This window comes from Mycteria americana, chromosome 17 (assembly GCF_035582795.1).
Source record: "Mycteria americana isolate JAX WOST 10 ecotype Jacksonville Zoo and Gardens chromosome 17, USCA_MyAme_1.0, whole genome shotgun sequence".
NCBI classification, from domain to species: domain Eukaryota; kingdom Metazoa; phylum Chordata; class Aves; order Ciconiiformes; family Ciconiidae; genus Mycteria; species Mycteria americana.
In genome coordinates, this window is record NC_134381.1 from 8,120,553 (window position 1) to 8,135,818 (window position 15,266).

Sequence of the window (15,266 nt, forward strand, 5' to 3'; positions counted from 1 at the left end):
CCAGTCAACACCTCTGTCCCCTTGCCCAGTCCCCCCCACCATCGAGAGAGGTGCTGACGACTCGGAGGTGGTCCGTGGCGTCCCGTCCACGGCGGTGACACTGGAGTGCCGAGCGCGGGGCTCCCCTCCGCCGCACGTGAGCTGGCTGAAGGACGGGCTGCCCCTGCGCCTGTCCCCCCGCGTCGCCCTGTTCTCGGCCGGGCACGTCCTCCGGTAAGAAGCGACCCTAGAGCGATGCTCGGCCGCAGGCTTTGGGGCTGGTACCCAGGTTTGCGTGCTGGGATGGCCACAGCTGCACCCCGAAGGTGGCCGCATGTCAGCGTGGAGACCTTGGGTGGCGGGGGGGGACCTGGAGCTGATGTCTTCTCCCCATCTCCATGCCCCGCTCCATGGGGTAGGATCTCCCAGGCACAGGTCTCCGACGCTGGGCTCTACACCTGCATCGCCTCCAGCCGGGCAGGGGTGGCCGATCGCAGCTTCGTCCTGCAGATACGGGGTACAGGGCAGCTGGGGGTCTGGGGAGAGCAGAGCGGGGGGCACCCAAGCACCAGTTTAGCTGGCAGAGCACACGTCGTGCTTTGCAGCTCTGTTTCTAAGCAGGGTCTTGAGCCGGCCCTCGGCCGCCGGGGTGGGCTCGGGGAGGATGGAGCAAGGTGGGACCTGCCTAAAAGCAGTCCCAGAGCACCCTGCAGAGGGGCTGAGCCACCTCTGGGTGCTCACGGGACACTGGGGAATCGCCAAACCCCTCCCCAGTGCCCCCCGTCCTGGAGAGCCCAGAGAGCAGCGAGGAGCAGATGGTGGCCGAGGGCTCCGACGTCACCTTCACCTGCGAAGCCACCGGGTCCCCAGCACCGGCGGTGACCTGGCTGAAGGACGGCGAGCCCCTGGCACGGCAGAGCAACCGGGTGCCAGGCGGCCCATGGCTGAGCCTAGTGGCCGTGGGGCCAGCTGATGCGGGGGTGTACTCCTGCCTGGCGGTGAACGAGGTGGGGGAGGCCAGCAAAGCCTTCCACCTCCTGGTGACGGGTGCGTGTCTGCCCCTGGGGATTTGGGAGGGACCGACGGCCAATTTTTTGGGAGCAACGAGGGGATAAGCCCACCCGCTGTGCCGTGCGCCTTGCAGAGCCGCCCCGAGTCGAGGCTGCGCTCCATCCCACCGAGATGTCCATCGCCGTGGGCACCCCGCTAGAGCTGACGTGCGTGGTGACGGGTGTCCCCATGCCCACTGTAACCTGGCAGAAGGATGGGCGGCTGCTGGCAGGGCCCTGGCTCGTGTCGGGAAATGAGAGCACCCTCCACATCGAGACTACTAAGGTAGGGGCTCCTCTTTCTTCTCCCCACCTCCATTTTCTTTCGATGCCTCAATTTTTCCCTCTCCTGGCTTTGCGTAGGTGGCCGACGCTGGCTTGTACACCTGCCTGGCCGCTAGCCCTGCCGGGGAGGACAGCAGGAGCTTCCACGTCGGCATCCAAGGTAGCACGGCCCCGGTGGTGCAGCGAGGAGGGTGCTAGCAGGGGGTGCTGCGGGGTGGTCAGAGCTCCGGGGGACCAGAGAGCCGGAGCGACCCCTGCCTCCCTCCTTGGGATCGCTGGGGGGTGGATGGGGAGAGCGGTGGGGGCTGTCAAGCCTCCAAACGGGGTTCTGGAGCACAGTGTGATGGTTCTGCAGAGTGGGGGGCTCTGCCATGACTTACGGGGACAGGCACGGGGGTGCCCAACCCACGTCGCGCCCCCTGATCCACCGGCATGCGTCCCACAGCACCTCTCAGCATCGGGAGCGTTGGAGAGACCGACAGCATCACTGCTGCGGCAGGGGGACAGCTCATCCTGGAGTGCCCTGAGGATGCTGTGCCACCCCCCCACATTGAGTGGCACTGGGAGGGCTCCCCGCTGCGGGTACGTGTGACGGGACAGTGCACGGGCAGGGGCTGGGATGCGCCTTCACCAGCCCCGTCGTGCTCGTGGCGGGGGTGACGCGGGGAGAGCTGCTGACGGGGGCTCGCCCGGGGCGTTAGGAGGATGCCCGCAGGCAGGTCCTGGCCGAGGGGCGCTTCCTGCAGATCCGGGCCGTCAGGGCGGCGGACGGCGGGGAGTACAGCTGCAGGGTCCCCAACGCGCTGGGGGACACCAGCCTGCGTGTCCAGGTGGAGGTTCACGGTGAGCAATGACGCTGGCGGTGAGCACCAGCTCCGTCCCTGCTAGGTCGGGGATGTGCGATACAATGGCGTGCCCTAAGGTTGGGGTAATGGGAAGGGAGGGCTTGACGGTGCCCAGCCAGCGCTGGTCTGGGCTGACGCTCTCCGTTCCCTGAGCCCTGTCTCTGATTTTCTGTGGTCCCGGCCGGGCGCTGCCGCAGTGGCCCCGGAGATCCAGCCGGGCCCCAAGGAGGCGAGGGTGCTGCTGAACGGCTCGGCGGTGCTGCCATGCTGGGCGGAGGGGTGGCCCGTGCCCCGGGTGACGTGGCGGAAGGACGGCCGGCTCCTGCCTCTCCGTGGCAGCAACAGGTACCGAGGGCCCGCGAGGTGGTGGCACCAAAAGCCGGCTCTCGGATCGTGCCACCTTCCGCATCAACAGGCGTTTTGGCATGCTTGGAGAAGGGAAATCGCTGTCACTGTCCCGCCGTGAAGGGCTGTGCTCTGTCCCTGCGCCAGCTCAGCAGACACGTGCCACATCTGGCTGCACTGACACGTGCCACCTTCCCAGCCACGCGTCCCCGTGCGTTGCAGTCCGGCCGTGCAGACCCCCATGGGGCTCCCTTGCTCTCCCTCCCCAGGCTGCAGCTCCTGCCAGGCGGCTCCCTGCAAATCAACCCCGTTCAGGTCCAGGATTCGGGCTATTACCTCTGCGTGGCATCCAGCCCTGCTGGCTCCGACCGGCGAGGCCTGGACCTCCACGTCCTGGGTAAGCAGAAGAACCAAGTGGGATCCCGCCTGGCTCAGCGCACCGCTGCTGGGCTGCTCTCGTCGGTACGACGATGTGCCGCTGTCCTCTGCTCATCGCTGCCATGCCCTTCCGCAGTGCCTCCCACCATCGCCTCCGGGCCCTCCAACCTCACCCTGCTGGCTCAGCGGCCGGCTGCGCTGGGCTGTGACGCCTGGGGATCCCCGGAGCCCCACGTCAGGTGGGAGAAGGACGGCCGCCCCCTGAACCCGCACCTCCCGCCCGGCACCTACAGGTACCCACAGCACCGGCCGCCTCGCCCGCCGAAGGGTCCTGCCGTAGGGTGGGGTTTGCCCCCTCTCGCTGCTCCCCACGGGGCAGGGGCTGACCCCAACGCGTGCGCTGCCCGTGCAGCTTGCAGTCCTCGGGGTCGCTGCTCATCGCCAGCCCCGGTCCCCAGGACGAGGGGCGGTTTGAGTGCATCGCCACCAACGCTGCTGGAGAGGCACGCAAGGTCTTCCTCGTGTCCGTCCACGGTGAGCTCGTGGGAGCTGTGGGTCCTGCTGAGAGTGGCTTTCCTGGGGTCTGTCACCACCTCGGGCGTGATGTGGGGTGTGCTCCAGCCCCCCTGGGCTCGGGTCCTCTTTAGAGGACTGGGCAAGGGGGGAAATAGAAATACCTGTGCCCACGCGCATGGGGATGGGATCCCCTTCAGCATTTCCACGCAGCCCCGCTCACCTCCCTCCCTCCCCTCTCCAGTGCCCCCCACTATTGCCGATGACCTTACGGACGTGGTCGTCACCCGGCTGTCCCCCGCGGTCCTCACCTGCTATGCCTCTGGCGTGCCCCCACCCGCGGTGTCGTGGAGCAAGGAGGGGGCTCAGCTGGGCAGCCGAGGAGGGGGCTACCGCCTCCTGCCCACAGGTACAGGCACAGGGCGGTGCAGCCCCGGTGGGGCGGTGGGTCCCTGCCAGCCCTCCCGCTGCCCCCCCTCTGCCCCTTGTCTTCCCAGGGGCCCTGGAGATCAGGCAGGCGCTGCCTGCACATGCTGGCCGCTACACCTGCACGGCGAGGAGCGCCGCTGGCACAGCCCGAAAACACCTCCGGCTCGCGGTGCACGGTACGCACAGCTCTCGGGGGTCCCGCTCCCCGTGCCTTGGCCCACCTTGGGGGAAGCCCCGGTGAGCAATACTTCCCTGCCGCTCGCAGAGCCCCCCGCCTTGAAGCCGCTGCCCGGCATGGTGATGGTGATGGTCAACGCCAGCGCGGTGCTGTCCTGCGAGGCAAGCGGGGTCCCCCGGCCGGAGGTCACCTGGCAGAAGGACGGTGTTGGCATCGCTGGAGGTGAGCGGGAGCCCGCTGGAGGGTGGCAGAACCCAGGCTGCCTGCCGGCCTTTGTCTGGGGGGAGATTTGGGTGCCCGGAGGTTGTAGGCGTCCCGGCAAGGTGCCGGCTGGCACTATGCATGGGTCCTCCTGGCTGCCGTCCAAGGTGGGTGCAGCGGCTGCTGGAGCCATTCCCCAGGGACCCCCCAGGAAGGGACGCTTCTGTAGGCGAAGCAGTCCCTGCACGCCACCCATCCGCGCCCCAGCGTGGCCGCGCTGCCCCGTCCTGCCCTTCATTCCTGCCCATCCCCGCAGAGCCCGGGCTGAAGGTGCTCCCCGACGGGCAGCTGCGTATCCTCCAGGCCTCCCCGGGGGACGCGGGCACCTACCTGTGCGTGGCTCGCAACCCCTCGGGCACCGCTGCGGGGAGGACCAGGCTGATCGTGCAAGGTAAGGGAGGACCAGGGCCCCAGCGCTCGCCCCCTCCTCTGCTGAGCTCCTTCCCCAACACCTTGCAGTGAAACGTGGCTGTCAAGGTGTGAGCGAGTCCCTGCCTTCCCGCCCCATCCAGTGCCCCCCGTCATCGCGGCCGGCCCAGCAGAGCTGGCTGTCCTGGAGGGGCTGGAGGTGCTGCTGCCTTGCGCTGCCCGCGGCGTCCCCGAGCCTCGCGTGTCTTGGAGCCGGGAGGGAGCCCCAGTGCAGGGCGGCGGGGGGAAAGCCACCGTCCTGCCCTCTGGGGAGCTGCTGCTCCGGGATGCCCAGGTGAGCACCATGCCCTCCTGCAGCCGAGCTAGCTGTAAGGTGGGAGAGCTGGAAAACAAGTGCCTCTTGCTGCTGCAAAGAAAGCCCAGGTTGTTCTGCACCCTGCCGTGTCCCCGGGCTGGGGCTGGCAGGACGAGGTGTCACTTAGCCGAGCTGCTTCCTGGCTGCTTTCAAAAATATTTGGCAGAGGGAGAGCCCTGTTCAGTCCTTTGCAACAGGCTGACAGGTCGGGCCAGGGTGAGTTTGCTAACGTGGGCTGGAAAAAGCGGCTGTGACCGAGCTGTGGCTTTTTGGGGGCACAACGGCCAGCAGAGATGCGGCCCAGCGAGCCAGGGCTGCAGCCGAACCCCAGGCCTGAGCCCCCACCTTGTCTTCCCCCCTTTCCCCGTGCAGGAAGGGGACGCCGGGAGCTATTCCTGCACCGCAGTGAACTCGGCCGGGAGGGCCGTCCGCGTGCTTTCCCTCTCTGTCCACACCCTGCCCACCTTCACCCGCCTGCCCCGAGACGTCACCCTGAGCCAGGGCGAGAGGCTGGAGCTGGTGTGCGCTGCTGCGGGCAGCCCCCAGCCCCGCATCTCCTGGACAGCCGACGGGCAGCCCGTCACCGGTGCGTGGCAGGGGGACCGCGGGCGGGGGGGGCGGAGGATGCTGAGTTTGGGGGGAGGATGTGATCCTGGCTCCATCCCTGTCCTTTTTCCACCTTTCGGGGTCCCTGGGGTGCTGGCACGGCTCGCTGAGTGGGGTTATAACCAGCTGGTCCCTGTCCGTGCTTTTTGGGGGGGTTTGCACCCCACAGACGGCGTGTCAGGGCAGAGCGGCCGGAGCACCCTGTGGCGGGAGGCAGCCACCCGCGCCGACAGCGGGACCTACGTTTGCCGCGCTGAGAACAGCGCCGGTGCCATCACAGCCACAGCCTTTGTCTCCGTCAGAGGTAGGTGCCAGTGGGGAAACCGGGGTGCCCGGCCAGCCCTCCTCCTCTGCCACCCCTCTCCCTTCCCCAGAGGCACCCATCATATGGGGGGACCCCAGCACCTACCAGGTGGAGCTCCCCGGGGGCGATGTCCTCCTCGACTGCGATGCCCGGGGCCACCCCGCACCCCTCATCCGCTGGAGCAAGGACGGGGTGCCGGTGGTGGCCGGCGGGCACCTGCGCCAGCTGCGGAACGGCTCCCTGGCCATCCGTGCCGTGGGGGTGAGTGGGGTCTGGGGGGTGCCGGCGCGTTTCGGAGATCTTTCACAGCAAAGCCAAGCGCGGCGCTAACACCATTGGTACCACCAGAGCGCTGACGCAGGGCACTACCGGTGTGTGGCAGAGAATGATGCGGGCACGGCGGCAAAGGTTGTCACCCTGGCCCTGCAGAGTGAGTGCTGCCCCCCTATGCACCCTCCTTTTGAGGAACCCCCCAGCCCCCCGGACTCCCCCCGCCCCCTGGGGAACAGCCCCAGCACCGCCGGGATGCTGCGGCACTGCCCGCGTCCCTCTCCCCGCCCAGGTGCCCCCGCGGTGGCGGTGACGCCGCGAGCGGTGGCGGTGCACGCCGGGCAGCGGGTGCTGCTGCACTGTGCCGTGGCGGGGGAGCCCACCCCTTCCGTGGAGTGGCAGCGGGACGGGGAGCCGCTGCCCGAGGGTCCCCGTGCCCGCGTCCTGCCCAACGCCACGCTGCTCCTGCCCGCCGTCAGCCGCCGCGATGCCGGCAGCTACTCCTGCCTCGCTCGCAATGCCCTGGGGTCCGCTGTCGCCCACGTCTCCCTGGCCGTCCAAGGTGGGTGTCTGCCCTGGGGCTTGTGGGGCTTCTGGCTGGCTTGGGGGGCCCACAGCACTGTTACACCCTGGGGTAAGACCTCCTACACAGTCGTTTGGAGGGATATTGCCTTTCCTTGCTTGCTCTAAATCCCTCGATTCACACTCTGGTTTGCCCTCTCCTGTCTCTTCCGCTGCTCATCTGAAGGTCTGAGCCCAGACAAACCCTTACCCCACCAGCCACCATGTGCCAGCCCGCACCCCCGCTTGCCTCTCCCCAGCCTTCCTGCATTTGCTGCCCGTGATTAAATTCCCATTTCCCAGGGGCTCTGCTAAACGCACGGCACATCCTCTCCTGCTGCACCTTGGGGAGCAGGGGGCCAGGCCGGCCGGCAGCGTGGAGGAAGCGCCGGGTGCCCTGCGGGCATTCTGCACGGCTGCTGGCGTTCTGCTGCCGGGCGCGCGGGAGGAGAAGCAACTAAAAGCTTGGGGCTGGGGCCAGGACCGTGGGGGTTCATACAGAGCAGGGTTTGGGGGGTTTTGGTGCACGCTGTTGAGCAAAAGGCACAGGGCCACGCTCACAGCATCCCCTGTCGACGTGGCACCGTGCTGCCCGGACCCGCGGGGTCGCTGGGGACTGTGCTTGCAGCCAAGCAGGGACGCTGCCTGCCTTGCTCTGGCTGCCTTCACCTCCAGAAAATGAGGTTTTTCTTGACACACAAATTACTGAGACGGGAGACAGGGAAGCAGCCCACTTTCCCATGGGAAAGCAGCCCCAACGCCGCTGCCCCTGTCCCTTTCACCCCAGGGGAGCCGCACCGGGTGCGGGGCAGCCTGGTCGGTGCCATCAACGCCCACGAGCTCGGCGTTGCCACCCTTGATGCCAGCGTGCTGGATGACCCGCGCTCCGGCACTGCCGTCGTCCAGAGCAGCATCGGCAGCATCCCCCCCGCTGTCGGTAGGTCGTCACCCCCGCCCTCGCCCCAGGGAGGATTTTGACCTGTGGCAGGTGAAAATCTTGGTGGAAAGATTTCTCCCCCCTCCCTACCCTCTCCCCCCAAAAGCAGCACCCCTGTCTGTGCTGTGCCCTATGGGCGAGGGGGGGCCGGGGCGCTTGGGTGCTCCCTTAGGAGGGTGCTGGCTCCGGGCTGACACCCTTTGTCCCCCCCCGCCAGGGCCGCTGATGCAGGTGCTGGTCGCCATCATTGCCCCCATTTACTGGTCCTTGGCACACGCTGGCGGGGAGGCCCGGAGCGGGTTCCTGCTCACCCGGGGCACCTTCCAGCACGCGTCGCAGCTGGAGTTTGCTACAGGTGAGGGATGCCGGGGGCCCCGGGCGTGTTGGGGGCTGCGGTGCCCGGTCCTGCCTGGTCCTGCCCGTCTCAGGCTCCGTCTCCCCCATGCACCATCCCTGGGGGCTCAGCCCACTGCTGGGCTGAGCTTCGAAGCTGGAGATGCAGCTGCATTTGGGGGTGCCGTGGGCTGCTGCTCACCGCTCCCCCCTGGCAGGGGAGCTCCTGCGGGTCACCCACCTCGCCCGGGGCCCGGATGCCACCGGCATTCTGCTGCTGGACAGCGTGATCAGCGGCTCTGTGCCGGAGAGCATCGGCGAGGCCGCAGTGCTGCTCCAGGTACCCATGCTGCCCGTTCTCCCCACGGGGCCGTGATTCCTGTGCTGGGAGCCGGAGGGGGGGTCCATGGTCTGATCCCCCCCGCCTCTCCCCAGGACTTCAGCGAGCGCTACGTGCAGACGGGCGCGGGGCAGCTCTCGGGGGGCTCAGTGCAGAGCTTCCTGCAGGACGGGCGCATCATCCGTGCCCGCTGCAATCACACCGTCGTGTACGACCCCTCCGCGGGCCCGCAGCCCCCCCGGGTGCAGCACGTCCGGGCCAGCGCCGTCGAAGCCTCCTTTGACCCGGCCTCGGAGGAGCTCCGCTTCCAGCTCCGTGCCTCGCTTGATGCGGGTAACAAGGGGGCTCCCAGGGATGGGGACGGAGACGCTGGGATCCCGGGTGGCTGTGAGGGTGCAAAGGCCATGCCCCTGCAGTGACGTGTCCCTTCTCAGCCGTCTCTGCTTGATTCCCAGGGGCCGACAGAGACCAGTGCCCCCCGGGATTCATCCTGGGCCCTCAGCAGCTGTACTGCCTTGGTACGGACCTTCCCCAGGGGGGCATGAGGATGGCGAGGGGCACCTGCTGCATGGTGCCACCTCCCTGTCCCCTCTCCGCTCCCCAGACATTGACGAATGCACCGAGGGCTCCCACATCTGCCGTTACAACCAGCTCTGCCAGAACGCTGCAGGGACGTATCGCTGCGCCTGCCCTCCCGGCTACCGCTCGCTGGGTGCTGGCTGGCCGTGCTTGGGTACGAGCTGGACTCTCAAGGGACGCTACCTCGGGCACAGGGCGTGGGGCCACGGTCTCTCCCCTGCCCTGCCTCAGTTTCCCCGTCCAGCTGCAACTCCCCGTCTCTTTCCTCCGTCAGACGTCAACGAGTGCCTGCAGTCTCCGCCGCCGTGCGCCTTTGAGTGTCGCAACCTGCGGGGCTCCTACGAGTGCCTGTGCCCCCCCGGCAGGACCCTGCTGCCGGGCAGCGAGTGTGGCACAGTGGGGGCGGATGGAGGGGGCGTGATGGGCAGCACCCCCCGGGACACCCCCCGGGACCCCTCCCCGCGCCGTCTGGGGCCGAACAGCCCACGGGGACGGTCCTTCTACACCCAGCTCGCCCTCCGCCGGGTGGCGAAGGCTGTGGGGCAGGGTGCCCAGGGCCCCCCCTGTCCCATGGGCTTCGTCAAGAGGAACGGCACCTGCACTGGTGAGTGAGCACGGGGGGAATATTGGGGAAGGGCTTTGCAAGGAGTTTGGAGGCCACTTGGTGCCCAAAAGGCAGCTCCTCTGCCCGTTGCTGCCCCGTCTCCCATTTTGTTTGCACCCCTGTTTGCGGGGTCGGGCTCTCCCCGGGCTTGGCTGTGCCGGGAAGGGGAGGCGAGACCCAGGCTGTGCCAGGGCAGCGGGCACCAGAGGGGACCGATGCTTCCCCGCTTGGCTTCACCCCCTCTCGCCCGCAGACCTCGATGAGTGCCAGATGCTGAACCAGTGCCAGCACAAGTGCAGGAACAGCCTGGGCAGCTACCGCTGTGTCTGCCCCCCCGGCTACCGGCTGCTGCCCAACGGGAAGACCTGCCACGGTCAGTGTGGGGGTGATGTCCTCGCCCTGGGGGGATGCCTGTGTCCTTGGGGGTGTGAACCCAGTGCCCACGGTGCCCTCGATGTCATCCCTTTGGGGCTGCAAGCCTGGGCGCTTGCATCTCGCTGCCCCGGTGTCTGAGACCCCAGGCAGGGGGTGGGAAGGTGTCGGAGCTGGGGTTTGATCCCCATTTCAGCCTGGGGCACATGGGCACCCTGGCACCCTTGGACCTGTTCCCTCTCTGCCCGCAGACTTGGATGAGTGCACGGAGGGCACGATCCAGTGTGGCTCGAGCCAGATGTGCTTCAACACCCGTGGAGGTGCCCAGTGTGTCGATGCACCCTGCCCGGCCGGGTACCGGAGAGGCTCCAGGCCTGGGTGAGTCGTGCTGTGGGGCCGGGGCTGCCCGTCCCACGCTCCTTCTTGTGGCACTGTGGACCCAGGTGTCCTGGCCGCTCCTGACACCAGGCCATGTCCCCCCTGGCTCTCGTGCAGGCTGTGCGTTGGTCACTGCACCCCGGACTGCGGCTCGGCTGGCCCCCCAGTGCTGCAGTACCAGCTGCTCACCCTGCCCCTCGGCATCGCCGCCGGCCGTGACGTGGTGCACCTCGCCCCGGGCACTGCCCTCCGCTACCGCCCTATCTTCACGCTGCTGGAGCGGGAGCCCGGCAGCCCCTTCACCCTCCGCACCGAGCGGGGCCGCGGCATCATCTCCACCCTGCGCCCACTGCGGGACCCCGGCACCCACCGCCTCAAGCTGCAGGCGTTGGCCCCGGGTGGGCAGCGGGCACCCAGCATCTTCCTCCTCCTCATCTCTGTCTCACCCTACCCCTACTGACACAGCCAAGGGACAGGAGGGGACGCGGGGTCACGTCTCCTCCTGTCCCTCGCCACCCCACCCGTGACAGCTGAGCTTGCACCTTTCCTCTCCCCCCCTGGACCCCCCCTTGCTTTCCCCTGCCCCTCGGCAGCCCCTGCCTGCATTGCCTTCACCCGGGGCCGGTCCCTGACTCAGCAGGGCCCTGGGGGGGACAAGATGTCCCGCCAGCCTCTTGCAAACAGCAGGTTTTGTTGCAACCCCGCAGCTCGCACCGGCGGCCCCGGAGCAAACACAGCTCTGGGTGGCCTTGGCCGCGATCAGCCCCCAGATAGAGGGGGGGAGGGGAGGAGCTGGGTGACAGCGGCTGGTGGGGACCCCACGGGGGTGCAGGGTGAGTCCCCCGGGCTGGGGAGGGCACAGAGCACCCTGGCATTAACCACGTATTAAATTGAAATAGCCTTGTGTTCATTTCTTTTTTTTTAATCTACTTGGTTTCTGTGTACGCTTATTTATTTATGGTTTTGTTCCAAATAAAGGTGTTTTGTGGACACATATCAGCCGAGCCTGAAGAAAGCAGCTTCCTTCAGTGTGCAGGAGGGGGCTGCCCTAGCAGCAGCCCTGACTTCCTCAGGGCTTTGGGCATCTCCCTGCGTGGCCTCGGACCATAGAAGGGAGCTTGTCTGGATGTGGCAATGCCAAAGGGCCAATGTCCAGCACCTGAAGGTCCAACCCTGCCCCAGCCTCGGGTCCCTTGGGCAGCGAGAGCAGGATGCAGCCTTTGTGCACGTGGTGCAGGTGGGGGCTGTTGCCAAAAAAGCCCTTTCAGTCCTACTCCACAGCGCTGGCTGGAGGGAGGGGGGTTGCTGGCCCTGAGGACCTGAGCCCACCCATCCCCAGGTTTGGGCCGTTGGGTCTGACGATGGCCGTGCACCCAGGTGAGGGTGCTACGGGCAGATCCCATCACGGGAGCTTGCTCTTGTTGCACCCATGTGGAGGCACTGAGATCCCCCCAAAAAGCCCTGTCCTTTAGCTTAGGGGTTCCCCATTCCCCAAGGCCGGGTCTGCTGCTGGTCTGGGGTCCCCTGGGGTCCCCAGGTGGTTTTGCCCCCCGCACAGCTCCCTGCCCCATCCCCTCCTGCCCACCCGGGCTCCCGCTTCTCATCCTGAGGGAGTTTCAAATAAGTTCAACCTTCCCCGGCCATGCCGTGCCGGGGAGGAAAGCCGGGCATCATCTCCCCTTTGCCCCCGCCAGTCTCCCACCCCTCGGGGCAGGTGGCTCTGTGGGGTCTGGGGAGGGGGACACCCCCCTCGGTGCTCTAGGGAGGGTGATGAGGAGGTCAGGAGTGGGGGCACACGGGTGACGGCACCCAGAGGAGCGGTGCGGCGGGCTAAGGCCGGGCACAATCTCCGTCCCGGCTCGGGGTGCGAGCTGTCCCCCCCTTTCTGCCCGTGTGCCCTGCGGGCAGGCGGAGGGCAGGGCCTCGCCGGGGGACGGTGCCCACGGAGGGGACAGTCCTGCGGCGGCTCCGCCTGCCCACGCCCGGCTATAAGGGAGGAGGAGGAGGAGGAGGAGGAGGCGGATGCTCCAAGCCCCGGACCGGAGCGCCGAGGGCAGCGGGCCCTGGGGAGTGGGTGAGTGCGGCCGTGGCACGGGGGCGGGGGGGGGAAGGGGTCCCTTTGCCTTGGGGGACCTGGCTCCCTGTCCCGGGCTGTCCCCTCTCCACCCACCCACGGGTCTCCCCCACCCCTAGGCGCTGGAGAAGGGCTCGCTGGTCCCTGCAGGAGCAGGGCGGGGGGGTCCCAGCCCCTTCCCAGCCCCAGGAGGTGCAGGCTGCAGTCGAGCCCCTTCTAGCTCCGTTTTGGCGGGGGGGCTGTGAGTGAGTTCCATCTCCCCGACGGGCACCCCGATGGGCTTGGCCACCCCCAGGGCGGGGAGCTGGGACCTCGGCTGGCACCACCCCCTACCCTCCCCGCTCTGCTCTGGGGATGCTGAGGGGCAGGATGGGACCCCCACGAGGTGGAGGGACGATGCTGAGGCAAACCCCAGCACCAGCGAGCCCATCCCCGCATGCCTCTGCTGCAGGAACCCCTGTGCTGCCTGCCCCTGCTGCCTGCCCCTGCTGCCTGCCCCATCCCAGCCCGCAGGCAGCGCTCGCCGGAGCAGAGGCTGCTCTTCCAGCCCGGCCGACGAAGGCAGTTCCTCTCCTTACCAAAGTTTCAAGCTTTTTATTCCCCTCCCCTTTTATTTTTTTTCTTTTCTTGGTTTTAAAAACAAAAGCACAGTGTTCCTGTGCAGCAGAGCAGCTGGAGTCACTCTGGTAAAAACCCTGCCCCAACTCACACGGAAATTGCTCCAGAATAATAAATAGGGCTGAGAAAGTCCCTCCATTCCCCTTCAGTGAACTCTGTTTGCACTGATTTATTACCATCTAACACCAAAACATTGGGGCTCTCCCTTCCTGGGCAGGCGGGCTTGGCACGAGCCCCGTTTCCGGAGCTGGAATACTGGATGGCCCTGCGCCATTCCCAGGATGCGACCCCAGGGAAAGGTGCCCCAGGTCCCTCGGGCATTGCACGGGCGGCATAACATGTCTGAGCAAGCAAAAGTTGGAGGTGTTTCCTCTAACCCACTGCCGGGCCACTCGTGAAGCGAGCGTGCCCGGTCTCAGAGGTGCTTGGCCAGGCTGGCAGCTGCGACAGTGATGCTGGTGGCCACAGCGGGGATGGGTTTTGGGGATAAAGGAGGGAATTTGCCCAGCAAGGAGCCACAGGTGCAGTGTCATGCTTGGGCTGGGCCCTTTCGGGAACTGCAACTGGTTTCTTGTAAATGCCCCAGTGAGGAAGGGAACGGCACGGCTGAGCCTCCCCGGGCAGCGGCCCAGCTCGGCACACCCACGGGGCCCTGAGGGTAGGGAAACACCGGTTGCACAAGCCTGGGTGCTGCCTGCACTGCCTGCGCAGGCAGCTCAGCGGGCGCGGGCAAGCTCAGGGAGCCAAACTGCGGTTACAGGGCTGCCGGACCCCTTTGCTCTTCAGCACCAAACCAGCAGCAGCAGGCCGGATCCTGCACCTGGGCCAGCTCCAAGCCGTGCCCCGTGGGACGCTGGCCCCACACCACGCTGGCAGGACCAGGGTGCTGGGGCGCACCCCGGCGTAAGCGCATCCCGCTGTGAAAGGTGCTGGGTGGGCCAGCCTGGAGGAGCTCTGCATGGCGCCTTCCCTGCCTGCAAAAGCAGGAGCAGGATTGTGCTGACTTGGCAGCAGCAGCATGGAAGTTGCTCAGGACAGGATTTGGCCGGCTCTGCTGTCTGCTTTCCCCGGCCAAGGGTCAGCTGGCATCACCTCTTCACGGGGCTCTGGGATTCACAGCCCGGCCCGGGGACTGCGGGGACAGCTCCGAGTCCCTTCCCGCAGCGGGATCCCCCGTTCCTCCCCGAGCTCCAGGCTGCTGCGTCCTTCCCCATCTCCTGTTGTTGGCTGAAGTCCTCGATATCCTCGGCCAAAGGGTGAGGGGCGTCGAATCCCCACATCGGTGTTTCACGCTGGCAGGAAACACGGGGCAGCGTAATTAGGGCAAATGCCCGATAAGCGTTAATGAGACTTGGGGCTGGGCTGTGGGGGATGCCGCCAAGCGCCCCAGCCCTGCAGCTATCGCACACCCGGCAGTGCCGGCGGGCGCTCGGGGCCGAGCTGGTGGGCGGCTGCACCTGTCTGCCGCGGCGGCTCCTCTGTGCTGGCGCAGGGCCGCAACGGGCCGGGTCATGCCCGAGCAAGGCATCGGGCTGCGTCTCTGCCGCAGCTGGGTGCCTGCATCTGAGTCCCGGCCCCCTGGCATTGCAGGGTGCTTGCAGAGCGCGGGGGAGTCTGTGCAGGGGTTGCTGAAGCGAGAGCTGCGTGGAGCAAAGGTAAGAGCCAAACGGCCCCGAGGGCTGCCCTGGCCTCCTCCATCACCCAGCTGCCGCTGGGTGCACCGGCCGGCACGCGGGCAGGGTGCCCTCCCCGGCTTGGAGCCGCAGCCTGGATGTAGCCGTGGTGCCATGGCTTTTCCTCCTGCCCCCAGCCCTCCCCCCTGCTCCTTGCAGCCCCGGGAGGGGTCTTGGTCCAAGTGATCCCTCCCGATGCTGTGGCGAGTCCCCTCCTGCGCTGCCTGCTGCTTGCTGGCCCCAGCCTGGCGCTCCCGGCAGAGGAGGGAGCTCAGCCAGACCCGGGCTGAGGGCAGCCCGGCTTGGTGTGCTGCCCATGGCCCTGGTCCTGCGGGAGCATCTGGCACCCGACAGCAGCAGCTCTCGCTGCCTGTGAGCGAGAGCAATCCTGGGAGTCTGTGTTTTAATCGGAGAGCTTGTCCCAGCACCGGTGGCTCCACCACGTGCTCCTCCACCTACCCAAGCCACTGCTGGCCCCGAGTGTTTAGCTTGCTGTGGGCTTTGCTTCTTGCCTCCTGGTTATTCATCTCCTGGATAACATTTGTGTTGTCCAGAATATCCCATCCCCAGGAGAGCCTTCACCCCTGGCTGCCCTCAGTGCCCAGCTGGACCGTGATGGCCCCGTGGCCAG

At 67.3% G+C, this 15,266-nt stretch overlaps 1 protein-coding gene across 1 annotated transcript in view; it reads left to right on the forward strand.

The window, feature by feature from the left end:
* LOC142418123 (hemicentin-2-like) overlaps window positions 1-10,730 on the forward strand; it is a 37,052-nt gene extending 26,322 nt beyond the window's left edge. Inside the window, exons 41-69 of the mRNA XM_075519558.1 lie at window positions 996-1,026; window positions 1,124-1,314; window positions 1,392-1,473; window positions 1,759-1,895; window positions 2,015-2,156; window positions 2,356-2,503; window positions 2,773-2,900; window positions 3,018-3,174; window positions 3,294-3,415; window positions 3,639-3,803; window positions 3,892-3,999; window positions 4,089-4,223; window positions 4,519-4,653; window positions 4,775-4,965; window positions 5,359-5,572; window positions 5,762-5,896; window positions 5,967-6,157; window positions 6,245-6,326; window positions 6,459-6,728; window positions 7,515-7,664; window positions 7,882-8,019; window positions 8,216-8,337; window positions 8,433-8,670; window positions 8,793-8,855; window positions 8,942-9,070; window positions 9,191-9,520; window positions 9,774-9,893; window positions 10,144-10,270; window positions 10,388-10,730. Of these exons, the coding sequence (XP_075375673.1) occupies window positions 996-1,026; window positions 1,124-1,314; window positions 1,392-1,473; window positions 1,759-1,895; window positions 2,015-2,156; window positions 2,356-2,503; window positions 2,773-2,900; window positions 3,018-3,174; window positions 3,294-3,415; window positions 3,639-3,803; window positions 3,892-3,999; window positions 4,089-4,223; window positions 4,519-4,653; window positions 4,775-4,965; window positions 5,359-5,572; window positions 5,762-5,896; window positions 5,967-6,157; window positions 6,245-6,326; window positions 6,459-6,728; window positions 7,515-7,664; window positions 7,882-8,019; window positions 8,216-8,337; window positions 8,433-8,670; window positions 8,793-8,855; window positions 8,942-9,070; window positions 9,191-9,520; window positions 9,774-9,893; window positions 10,144-10,270; window positions 10,388-10,730 (4,524 nt within the window). The remainder of the gene's footprint in view (window positions 1-995; window positions 1,027-1,123; window positions 1,315-1,391; window positions 1,474-1,758; window positions 1,896-2,014; window positions 2,157-2,355; window positions 2,504-2,772; window positions 2,901-3,017; window positions 3,175-3,293; window positions 3,416-3,638; window positions 3,804-3,891; window positions 4,000-4,088; window positions 4,224-4,518; window positions 4,654-4,774; window positions 4,966-5,358; window positions 5,573-5,761; window positions 5,897-5,966; window positions 6,158-6,244; window positions 6,327-6,458; window positions 6,729-7,514; window positions 7,665-7,881; window positions 8,020-8,215; window positions 8,338-8,432; window positions 8,671-8,792; window positions 8,856-8,941; window positions 9,071-9,190; window positions 9,521-9,773; window positions 9,894-10,143; window positions 10,271-10,387) is intronic.
* The last annotated feature ends 4,536 nt before the right edge of the window (window positions 10,731-15,266 follow it).